The sequence below is a fragment of the Parasteatoda tepidariorum genome, chromosome 6, assembly GCF_982258835.1.
Source record: "Parasteatoda tepidariorum strain Cologne lab strain chromosome 6, Ptep-v5.0, whole genome shotgun sequence".
Lineage (NCBI taxonomy): Eukaryota > Metazoa > Arthropoda > Arachnida > Araneae > Theridiidae > Parasteatoda > Parasteatoda tepidariorum.
Window position 1 is genome coordinate 63,154,459 of NC_141760.1, and position 12,612 is coordinate 63,167,070.

At 25.9% G+C, this 12,612-nt stretch overlaps 1 protein-coding gene across 4 annotated transcripts in view; it reads right to left on the reverse strand.

Moving 5' to 3' along the window:
- The window catches only part of LOC107450141 (liprin-alpha-1), a 65,582-nt gene that overhangs the window by 29,351 nt on the left and 23,619 nt on the right, over positions 1-12,612 (reverse strand). For all 4 annotated transcript variants that reach the window (XM_016065889.4, XM_071178545.2, XM_016065880.5 and 1 more), the window contains exons 2-9: positions 8,461-8,562; positions 7,902-8,066; positions 4,568-4,642; positions 4,393-4,485; positions 3,626-3,844; positions 3,212-3,358; positions 929-1,036; positions 443-526 (exon numbers count right to left, since the gene is read on the reverse strand). In XM_016065889.4, the coding sequence (XP_015921375.2) occupies positions 443-526; positions 929-1,036; positions 3,212-3,358; positions 3,626-3,844; positions 4,393-4,485; positions 4,568-4,642; positions 7,902-8,066; positions 8,461-8,562 (993 nt within the window). The remainder of the gene's footprint in view (positions 1-442; positions 527-928; positions 1,037-3,211; positions 3,359-3,625; positions 3,845-4,392; positions 4,486-4,567; positions 4,643-7,901; positions 8,067-8,460; positions 8,563-12,612) is intronic.

Below are 12,612 nucleotides of genomic sequence, written 5' to 3' on the forward strand. Positions count from 1 at the left end.
TTATGAGTTGTAATTAAAAACAACACTATTTAAAAAAATTGAAACATTCATAATTATTAATGTACAAGCTATTTTTTAAATTTATTCTAAATCGCAAATATGTATGCTAAACGATATAGAAGCATTATTTTTTAAAACAACAACCAATAAGATGAAAAGTAAAGACACTAAGATATCAGGAACGTTGCTTGTTTAATATTTAAATGAATGATCAATAAATTATGATAAAGATGGAAGTAACTGCACCTAAAATACTTATTATATATATATATATATATATATATATATATATATATATATATATATATATATATATATATATATATATATATATATATATATATATATATATATATATATATAAACAGTTTAATTATTTATAATAATCAATTATATTTAAAATAATAAAAAAATTTTAATATTAGATAAAAAGTAAAATTACCCTAATTAATTCACTGCCTTTTTCTTCAAGTTGCTGTTCTAACCTTTGAATTCGGTCCTCTACACTACCATGGCGATCTTGTACCTATAACAAATAAATTTTCAGTCAGTCAGCTACTTCAATAAAAAAAAAGAAGAAAAAACATAGTTACTTTGTTGATTTTAAATTATCATAAAAAAGCCTAATAGAATACATAATTCCAATATTTAAGCAAAACATAATTTTTTTTATACCTATGAAACGCCACATAATTTTGTTCGGTGACTGAAAGCTATAATTTCAAAAACTTTACTTCGGGATGAATAAAAAAATTATGATTTTTCCAACAATATATAACGTACTACGATAGCCTATTAAATAGCTAGATTTGCTACATATTCATTAATTAAGTTTTTCATTATGAAATTTATAAATCTGAAGTAATTTTACGACATATTTAAAACTCAAGCATTTTATTTTAAAAAACAAATAAGTAAAACAACAAACCTGAGCTAATGCTTCTCCAGCAGCAGCTTCTGCTTTTCGTGAAAATTGGGCTAATTTTTGTTCTGCTAGTTCTAATCGTTCTTGTAAAGCTCTACATTTTTCTTCATTCTGTGAAGTATAATAAATTAATTAATGCAAGCAGATGGCCTTTAAATAACTGCAATGTTTTACAAAAGTAGATTTTAAGTACTAAATGTATCATATTGAAGATAAAGAGAAACCCTTGTTTTTTGCCTTTTAAATAATATGAAACGACTTCATAAAGGGGGAAAAAATTGAGAGTAAAACTCTTTCTAGTGACATGTACTAATTTTTTCTTTACATGATATTTTCAGATAAGAAATATTTTTTAAATTATAGAGTTTTCAATATCTTAAAATTATAAATGTTGCAAATTTAAATAAAATATCATTCCAATGAACTAAGTAGTTAAAATTTATTGAAGGTAAAATTGAAAGCTACGAATTGTAAGTTATATATATTTTTCATTAGTATTAATAAATATTAAATAATGATTTTTTATTAATAAAAATAAGAATAAATCATTATTTATTATTGAGTAAAAACACTATTTTTTAAAAGAAAGTTTCGCATATCAAGTAAGTTAAATCTAAATTTTTTATAAGCAATCGGTATATAACGAGAGAAAACAGTTAACAACTCTTAAAAAATGAATTTATGTTTTCTTAAAATTATTTTTTTAAATTGAATAATAGTTTTATGGCATAGACTTTAGATGAAGTTACGTTTAACCAAACACTTAAGGTAAGAATCTTACATTACAATGGAAATAAAGTAGTAAACTTGAGCAGTGTTAGAAATTATGTGCTATATAAGGTAGAAGAAAAAAAGTGGAAAAGGTAATTAGAAGATTAATGGAATCAGTATTTATTTTGAGATAAATTCCTCTGAGAGTAATTTCAAAACCAAAGCATACACATTTACAAAATAAGGACTTCTACTAAATATTTTACATGCTTTGTTAAATTAGTTCATTTTTTCTCTCAAAAGGTTTAGTTTTACGACTACTTTCAAGTGTATATTTTATTAACAGAAACTTCTACAATTTTAGACTATTCCAATAGTTAAAACGAAAATAAAGATTTCTAAATATGAAACATTTTATCTTTACTAATTGAATACCAGAAAAAATAAACTTTGAAAATCATGTCTTTTTGTGAAATTTGTAATAAATGATGGGTAGTTCATTACATAAAAACCTGACATACATATAATTAGCATAAAATAGACAAGAAAAAAAGAGGTTTAAAACACAAATTGATGGAACTGTTAAAATTAATAATTTATATAAATTTATGCTAAGATATAAAATAAGGAGAAAAAAATAATAAAGGGAGAGAGAAATACCCTATTCAGGAATTATACGCGAAAAGAAAATAGATTCTTAAAAATAATTCACAATTTCCAAATGAACAAAGATGCTTTACTTTCGAAAAATTAAAATTACTAGTGGGCTGCGCCCCCTGCTCGCTAACCCCAGAAAATTGCTACACAATCTTAGTCTTCGCAAAACAAGCTCGCTTCGCTCGCTACTAACTTAAATACATTGCAAATGCAAAAATTCTAAGAATTCAAAACAATCATTCAAATCCATATAACAACTTTTTTTTAAAAAAAAAAATTCATCTTTTTAGTAAATACTAAGTCATTAAAATAAATTTGAATTCAAATAAATGACATGTAATTCGTTAAACCTATTAGAAATGTGCTATAGTATAAAATCTTAAAGCGTAACAGCACGACTGAGACCCATTTTTCAATGAATAACTAATAACAATAATAAAACAAATAAAGTTGTGATATAAATCAAAAATCGTCAAATAAATTTGTGAAAAAAAGCGCTTTCGACAAAATACTAAAATATAGATCTATCGACAAAGACTACTCACTTCTGCCTAGCTCAAAAGTATGAGATAGCTGCTGTGAATTTCGGAAGAGATCACATTTGGTGAGAATGCTCTCTCTGGTTAGTTCAGTTTTCGTTTTTAAAGGCGCAATATGCTGAGTCACCTCAGCTAGATTTGGCATGCGACATTTTTAGCGGTAATCATTGGTCGATTTTCTAGTGTTGCTATTCGGGGAGTTGTAATGAGGCTTTTTTTTTGTCGCCGTGTAAAAGAAATATATATATAGATTTTATGCATCATAGATTCATATTCATTTATAAGTAATAAAATTTGATTCATTCTGTAAAAAACTTGCAGAATTAAATGTCAGATTATTTTTAAAATGAAAGGTTAAATTAGTATCTTTGAAAATTACCAGTTTTAGCTGAGCTTCTTTATTGGAAAGTTCTTGTTCTAATTTCTCATTTAGATCATGCAAGGATGTTGATTCCCTTTGAGCATTTAAGTATCGTTTCTCCAAAGTAGATATTCTTTCTTCTTGGTCTTCTTTTTGCGCATTATTCTAAAAAAAAAATTCTTGTTATAAAACTATCATAGGGATAGTACTAGTTTCAAATGAAATTCCAAGACATACATATTTCAAAATTTGAGCAAAACAAAGAGCATTAATAAGTTAAAAATTAAAATCATCATCACTCTAGAATGATATTGCATTTAATACAACAGAATATATCCCCCTCCACAAATAAATAAAAATTAGAAGTATTCTTCTATAAGTAATATAACACAATTAATAATTAAAATTCATTAAAAAATTCATATTTTTTACTTCTTTAAGATCCCTAGAAAGCCTGGCATTTTCTTCTTGCATTTTAGCTATTTCTTTTTGAGCGGCAGCTATTCCATCTTCTTGCTCCCTAATTTTGGCACTAAGTTCAGCAATTTTACTTCTTGATGTGGTTACCTCAGAATTTACTTTTTCAAGAGTTTCTTGCAGCTCAACAACACGAGCTGCTTCAGCAGCAGCCTCTGCTGTTCCATTAGAAACCTATTTTTTCATAAACAATATAAAATATATATTAATAATGATTTACATATTTGATTATGATATTATTTTGTAAGCCATTTGATACAGATTTAAGATGACTTAAAGGAAATTTTAAAAAAAATTATAAATTACCTAAAATTTAGAGAACATAAATATTAGTATCAATATATATTTCTGTTATTGTCATTATAGGAAAATTGTAATTGAACACACATAACAAAGCATGAAACACAATCAGTCCCTAAGCAGATGTAGATAAATTTATCTAGGGGGAAATATACCAATCGAATGAAATAGATATAATTTCATTTTCATATAATCAAATGTAATACACACAAATGAATTAAATTGGGACAGGTTTTGAGCAAAACTGATTTTTTGGGAGCAAATAAGAGGGAATGCAGTTTCATTAGTAGTTCCATTGCAGTAATTTTTTGATTATTTGTTAATGTCAAAATTTTCAGTGTTTCAGACTTAATATTAATCAAATTTGTCAACATGAGCTATAGCAATATCTATATATCTATCAATATATATAAAATACAAACCTTTGAAATATGTTGAGTTGTTCCCTCATCAACAGATGGTTTTTTTTCTTCTTTTAAATCTAATGTTATACTTTTGGTTTTGTATTGAGTAAGCTATAAGAAAAAAAGCAAAGAAAAGTTAAGAACTATATTTTAGGACAAGGAATAAGCTAATTAAAATGTCATTAACATTTACCTCTTCATTCGCTTTATTTAATTCTTCTTCTAAAGATGTAACTCTGTCTAATGCAACTCTTAATCTCTCTCGTACCTAATATAGATCGAAAGGAGTACATTATATAAAGTAGCATCAAAATAAAAATATATTTAAGGTTCTTTAAAAAAAAAAAAAAAAACTATAATAACCTATTAATTTAAAGAAAAAGTTAATTCCTAAACTCCTTAGTACCAGGTTTGATGAGATTGGATTAAATAAAGAGTTCAACAGCACCAAAGCTGGAATGAACTACATTGTTTCAAATGCAAATGGTATTACAAAAAATATTACTCAATCTAGGTAAGTTGATCAAATGGTGCTTGCTGTAAAACTAAAACTGGTCTGAATTAGTTCATGGAATTAAATAGAACAGTAATAGAAATAATTTAAGTATGGAATAATAATTTAAGCATGCCTGCTCATTTAAATAATCATTCTCAATGTATAATCCAATTAATTTAAGGAGCTGCAACTAAGTCAATTTTTGTGCAAGCCTTTACTAAATAAAAAATGGATTGAAAACAAAATTATGTTTTTGAGGACATTTTAAAATAGAATAGGATACAGGACATTTTAAAATGAAAATCAGATTTTTACTTCAGAGTAATTTATTTGTTGTCGTATATTTATTTTAGTAATATATATTACATTGAGAAAAATTCAAATAATTAATATTAATTAAAACTGCAAACTATTATTAACAATATTTTCGTATGAGAATGAAAAATTTTCTGTACAACAACACTAATACATTTAAATACAATAAAATACACATAAAACCTATTAAATGATATTATTTCTTCTCTAACATTAGTAAGAAAAAGCTGAAACAAACTGAGGTGGAAAAAAACAATTGCGAAGAATATATTCCTGTATGTGTTAGGTGGAAATGAGAGATTAAAAGGAAACAGCTTGTATAAACACATAAACTACTCCATTTTTTTTTTGAATTATGCTTATTAATTTAATTTAGAGTTATATTTTAGTTTATTTTAGTTAGTATTTGCTTAAGAATTAAAGAAAGAGATGTTTTATCAATGGCGATATCAGTCAGAAATGTTGATCATTGATCAAACCTAACTTTTCGTTTTAACCTTAGCACACTATCTACTTTGTAACCACGCTTTTTAATTTTCTAACCTTTTTTTTAGTTTTTATACATTTTACAAGTTTAGGTTAGAAAAAAAAAATTATTATAACTGTTGTGTCTCTAAAATAGAGATTCTGAATAAAATATATAGTGATATTTTATGAATTATTTATTCTAAATGCAAATTCCAAGTTAGATTAAAAAGTATATAAATCAAATTATAACAGGGTGCGTAGCCAAATCTTTCAAGAAAAAATAAGCACCTTTTAGGCACTCAAAAAATATTTTTAAGCACTAAATACATTAACAAAACGCAAAGATTTCATATGATCATGATAAAATATTCAGTTTCTGATGAAGAACTCTTTTCTTGATTATATTAGCTATTATAAAAAGATGAGATTTTTTGGTTCGATATCAGATGGTGGAAAATGAAGCTTGAAATTGAGAATATCTTGCAAAATGCAACTGAGTTGCACATGAGAGTGCAATAATCTCACCGAACTGAGCTCAGTAGACGCACATGTGGACTGGCAAGTATTTAATCAAACCTGTAAAATGATTGGCGCTTTCATGCACTATGGGACAATCGTACACTGAAAAAGATTGTGGTTGAATAAATTGTGAATACATTAAATAGAACAATGTGGAAATGCCGAAAATTGAGATGATAAAGAAAAAAAAAATCTCACTTTTGAAAAGGAAAATTAAGCACTTTAAAAACACCCAATGAAAAAAAAAAACACATTTAAGGGCTTTTAAAAAACGAAAATCAAAAATAAGCACCTTTAAAAAACTCCAGGCACCATGTATAATGTATAAAGATTAAATGGCATGTTCATAAATGAAAAGTTTTATTTTAAAAAGATACCATCAAATTCTATAAAAAAGTAGATTAAAATTTAGTAATATCCAATAAGTGAGCACAAATTGTGAAGCGATATAAAGGTAATTCTGCTATGTTGGAGAATACAGTGAGCTAGTTTGTGCATAATAAATCAAGTGTCTGGTTCCTCAGCTGAATTTCAGATCAATTATTTGACAAATCAGGTATGATATAAATATATCAGATACAGCTTTGACTAATTACTTCGGATATTATATTAACAACATCAGGGGTGATTGTGAGTCCAACTCAAAAATCCGGAAAATTTCTTGATTAAAATCATTAAAGACGCATGTCTTTATAAATTTAAATCATTGATATTTTCAAAACATTGAATTCTAAATAAATTAAATACAGCATAATTTAAATGAATGATTATGCATAAGTTTATTTTTATCTCTCATCACATTTATTATTCTACCAGAAAAAATATTTGCAAATGAAAGATGCCAAGTATAAATTCTAATTCTTCTTCTTGGGCACTACAGCCTATGACAGGCCAAGACTGTCCCAATACGCTTTTGCCATCTTGATCTATTCTGTGCCATGGCCTAGTTCTAATACTTTTAAATAAAATATTCAAGAATTTTTATACATAAATGTGATCAATGATTTCTTAAAACTTCTGGACCTAAGATTTCTGGAGCGCAGTTAGGGAAAAATCCGGAAATCCGTATTTTTTCCGGAGCACAATCACCTCTGCAACATTAAAGATCTTTTTTTTTTTAATAAATCACACCCATTATGTTGTTGTAAGGATTAATTTTTAATAGTGTCATTTTTGCATATTCAACTTTTTCATTAATGCAAAGCTTCAAAAAATTTTGTTTTCAAAAATTGTTAAGAATTTAAATATATATATTTAAAATGTAGCCTTAATACATAAACATGCTACATTAAAATTTTTATTTTTCTAAAAAAATTGTTCCATTATGTTAGAGGACAGTCATAACAGTTTCTTTCTATTAGTGGTTTTACCTAAGACTATGTTATTTACTGTCTAAGTTAAATGCATATATAATGGACATATACATTCTTATAGTTAAACAATATAATGAATTGAAGCACGTTCAAAATAAATATTTTAGGTTTTGCTCTTACAGGAATTGTTTTATTAATTATTATATGTATTTCAAAAAAGTTAAAATTAAATTAGAATATTTAACTCTAAATTAACTTCTCTCAACAAATTAGACACAAGAAAAAAATAGAAAAAGAAATATGTAAACATACATTTTTAAAAGTAGAAGACTTGCATTATTATTTAACTAATTTAAGTGGAAAAAAATTAAGATTTATTTACTTATTTTTAAAAGAAGTTTGATTTAAATCCTTACCTTTTCATCTAAAGCTTTATGATGTTCAAATAGAGATTTTAGAGCTTTTAGAACTTCAACTTCAGAAGACACCCCAGCAGGGGACTGGGCTTGCCTTTTGACAACAGTCATTCTCAAAGAACGTTCATGACGTGAAACAAGGCACTCCAAATGTTCCAAAAGCAACTATCAAATAACCATTGTAATTAAAAAAAAAAGTTCAAGTTTACATTAATCTAAAGAACTAAGTATGTGATTTATTTCAATGAACTTCATTCATTGTTCTCTGTAAACAAATAATTATTTAGTCAATGCTTTTAATAATATAAAAGTAAAATTATTTTATGGAATATTATGAAATTTTTTAACAAAATAGTATTACTGAATTATTAATTACTATAAGAAGTTGGTAATTTAATTATGATCAAATATGCTTTAATTTTATTTTTTAAACATATCTTTAACAGCAAAGATTATAAATTCATACATTGTAATGGGAGAAATATTGTAGATTAATTCAAATAATTTATGAAATTAGTTTGTAAGTACAATATATAAAAACCTATTTCGTTTAACTTACCCTAGTATTGTTTCGTTCCGCTTTGAGCTCTTGAATTTCTTCTTCCTTTTCTAATAAATGTTCTCTTGATTGATTTAATTCTTTTGTTAAAGTAGCAAATTCCTGAAATGAATGAATAAATAAATTATTGTAATTTAATGCTATTTTACAACACTATAATGACTTAAATTTAAAAATTAAAATTAATATTAGAAATAGGACTGAAAAAGAAATAAATATCAGTTGTCAATGACAAATAAATAAATAAAAAATAGTTAATTTAATTGATATTTACATTAATTTTTTTCAAACTACAATAATTTCATAAAAAAAAGACTATATTGAGATTTGAAGAATTTGGAGACTCTGGAGATTCAATAAGTTTTTAACAGCAATTCCTAGTGCATACATTTTAGAGTTTGCCCAGTGCATACATTTAATATTAGTCAACTTAGAATAAGGAACCACTGAAAAAAAATTTATCTATTTATATTCATTAACCTTAAATTAAATGCATCACTTGAGAATAAGAAACCAACAACATGCACTAATTAAGAAGAATTTAGTTCTAATTAAACGTACCACTTTAATCCCAGTTTTTATTTTCATTTATTAAATAGAATGTAGCAAATAAAAAGACTTATAGTTACAAAATTAAAAAGTCTAAACACACGTTATTTATAATCTAGAGATAAGTTACATTGTAGAAATAAGAAGGATTATTTTCATGTTTCTAGTGATTAAAAACAAAATAATAATAAAATAAATATAAATAAAGTTAAGGAATAGGAATTTTAAATAATTGAGATTTAAATTTGGATACAAGTCTTTTCCCCATAGAATATTTTATACACAAAATATGATAAAATGAGGTGAAAAAGTTCTAGATAAATTAGTCACTTTTTCAAACTTTGAAAATTCAAAAAAATTTTCTTCCCACCCAGGAAAATTGTATAATTAAATTGGATGCAAGTTAAGATGAATATGAATTTATATATATATAGTTTTTTACTGGGATGAAATTTACGTTTAGTGACTTCTCCAAACAGTAAAAAATTCGCTATAAAACCTCAATTTTTTTCTTCTTCTTAAAAGTAGTGTTGGTAACTGATTAGGTGATTCAAGTAATTACTGAATTGCTTCAGTGATTCAGTAATTACTTGAAATGACGACTCATCATCTTGAAACTGATTCAAGTCGGAGATCCAGGTAACAAGATTCAGATCACTTAATCAAATTACTGTCCGTTGACAGGAACAAATTTAAATCAATTTTGATATCTCTAATTTAAAAATAATTTTATAACGAAAATTAGAGATATCAAAATTGATTTAAAGTTGTTCCTGTCAACGGACAGTAATTTGATTAAGTGAAACGCAATAAAAAATTTCCTAATACGGAATAATAAATAATCCTCTTTATTAATTGAATGAAAGAAAGTTTGAATTATGTGTGTAGTTTATTTTTTCTTAAAGAGCAAAAAACGATAAGTGTTTCTACGCGTATTGCTGAGAAAACAGAGAATTCGTTATTGTCGTTTTTAATATTGACTTTAGTGTAGCAATTCCGATCATTTAATTTGAACCACTGATTAGATAATTCAAATCACCTTTATTTAATTTGTCGGATTTTGAATTCGAATTTCGAAGAAAGAAGCTACCTATATTAATAATATTATTAAAATAATAATAATAATAAAAAAACAATTTTTCAATTTTAATTTATATTTGGAAGCGAGAAAACATTTTGAATTATGAAACGTTACAAAGAATAATTCAATAAAAATAACTAATTTATCAGGGTTCCCAACTCAATTTCAAAAAAAAAAAAAAAAAAAAAAAAAATTCGACTTCCAGATACTGATTTTTTATTTATAACGTCAATAGTATTAGATTTATCGAGCGGGAAAAAAAAAAAAAAAAAAAAAAAAAAAAAAAAAAAACGAATAAGGATAAAAGCACGAAAGTTTCACTAAAATATGATATTTTTGCAACAAATATTAGTAATTCATGCTAGAATTATTTAACTATTATTCAGAATATAACTCAATAACTGATTAGTATTATTGATGAATCTGAAACTGGTTATTTTCCAGGTATGATACAGGAATTTTCCAAGTTTTTGCAAAAAATTTAAATTTTCCCTGAGTATTCTCTACTTTTTAAGGGGTCAAGATAAAATTCCCTGATCATACCAGGTTAACCCAGTTCTCCCTTATATTCAATAAAAATACAAATTTATCAGGGTTCCCACTCAATTTCAGAAAAGAAAAAAAAAAATGCTTTTTGAAATGTTTATATGTATAAAAATTTTTTTTGCTGCATTTTTAAATAAGATTTATACTCAACCTTTAAGAAGGAAAAAAAAAAAAAAAAAGGAAAACATAATAGAAAAAAAAAAAGCATAAACACACAATTGAAAGAATCGTTATAGAAAAGGAAATGTTAGCTAGAGAACAAAAATGCTATTATTTTAATCAAGTGAATAACATATGACATGACGCAATCTACTGGGCGTTAAAAAGATAGAATTTCATTTTGTAACGATAAATGTCTAGATAATGTGGTACAGAACTTCAATATTAAGAAAAAAGAAAAAGAGCGATCAATAATAAATCTCGTTTCTCATACAATAAAACTGTCCCTGAAAGAAACTTACGTAAGAACTTGCGTTAGAAGAACAGAAACTGAATAATTTATGCAGAATGTTTCGGTCGAAATTAGCGATAAAATCTAATCGTAGGGTGAGAATGAGAAAGTAAGGATTGGGTAAGAATTAGAAAGTTAAAACCAAATTTATTAATTAATTAGGAGGTCTAAGTAATTAAAAATAGAGTTGTTTTTGCAAAATGAAAATAATTATTAATGGAGGTTAAACAAATTAACTTCCTTCTTCACGGATTGTTTACACGTGATTAAAAAGGAATGTTATTGCAGTTTTAAAACACAGATATATTCTTTATTTTAATCTAAAATCCTAATAGGATTAATGAGCAGAGTACGATAAAAAAACAAAATAAAAAAACATGGTATTCTATCGTAATGGTAATACATTGCCTTAAAATAATTGCTATACAAAAGTATTTATTTTAAAGGTTATTTCAGTTAAATTTTAGTTTGGAGGTACAATTCATTTATATACGCTTTATGCATTGACGATTTTAATAGCATGCATGATTTTTTCTAGTAGCACTTTTTTCTTTTAGTGGGGCTATGTAAAAAACCTTGTTTTCTAGTAATAACTGAACTTTTGCATTGATGTATGTTTTGTGATTTTCCTGTCTATGACCAAAAGTTCGCACATAGAACACCTAAATAAAACTTGAAATAAATCTGTATTTAGGGCAAACTTTTTAGGATCAAGTTTTTTGAGAATTGCTTTTTCCTTCTAACGTGCATAATTTTTTCAAAGCCTAGTACAAATAACTGAATTTGTTTTACGCTTTTCTGAAAGGTTTGAAGAATAACATCATAAAAAACAAATAAAAATGCCTTTTTGAAGTATCTTTCGCTTTAATTATTATTATTCTTTATTTCTAATGGCAAGATTAAAAGACAACTACAGCCATAAATACTATGAACCATATAGAGAACAAACATAAAGAGGAAAAAACATGGAGAACAAGAGAAGCAGCTAATATCGATAGTCTATGAATTCAAATGGTTCCTGGTCTCCTAGTAGAGGCCCACAAAGCCCGGCCAAGGATGAGATGGTCACGATCTATGGCCCGTCCGCGACTTTACACATTGTCGACTCCCGGGCACCTCCACTCGCCGCGGTTTTATTTGTCAACTGTTTCACCGCCTTATCTAGTAACCCTCACTCAGAGGCAACCCTACGCTCGCCGCAATACAGCACTCGCAAAAGTCATAAACGAATCTTCGCGCTCATGGATATTTTTAAAAGTTGCTTGTTGAAATAAGCTAAAATTTTATCATCGTTTAAGACTAGAAAAATTCAAATAACGAGATCAAAATACTTCGTCCTTCTATAAAGAAAAAGTTACATACACACAATTATTTCAGTTAATTACATACATATTTCGGTTAAAAAAAATTTCAAATAGAAACTATTCTTGTAAATTAAATAAGAATCTGGAGTAATAAAACATTTATATCTTCAGACTAATCAATTTCTTTTGTATATCTTAAATAATAAACAAAGTTTAAAACA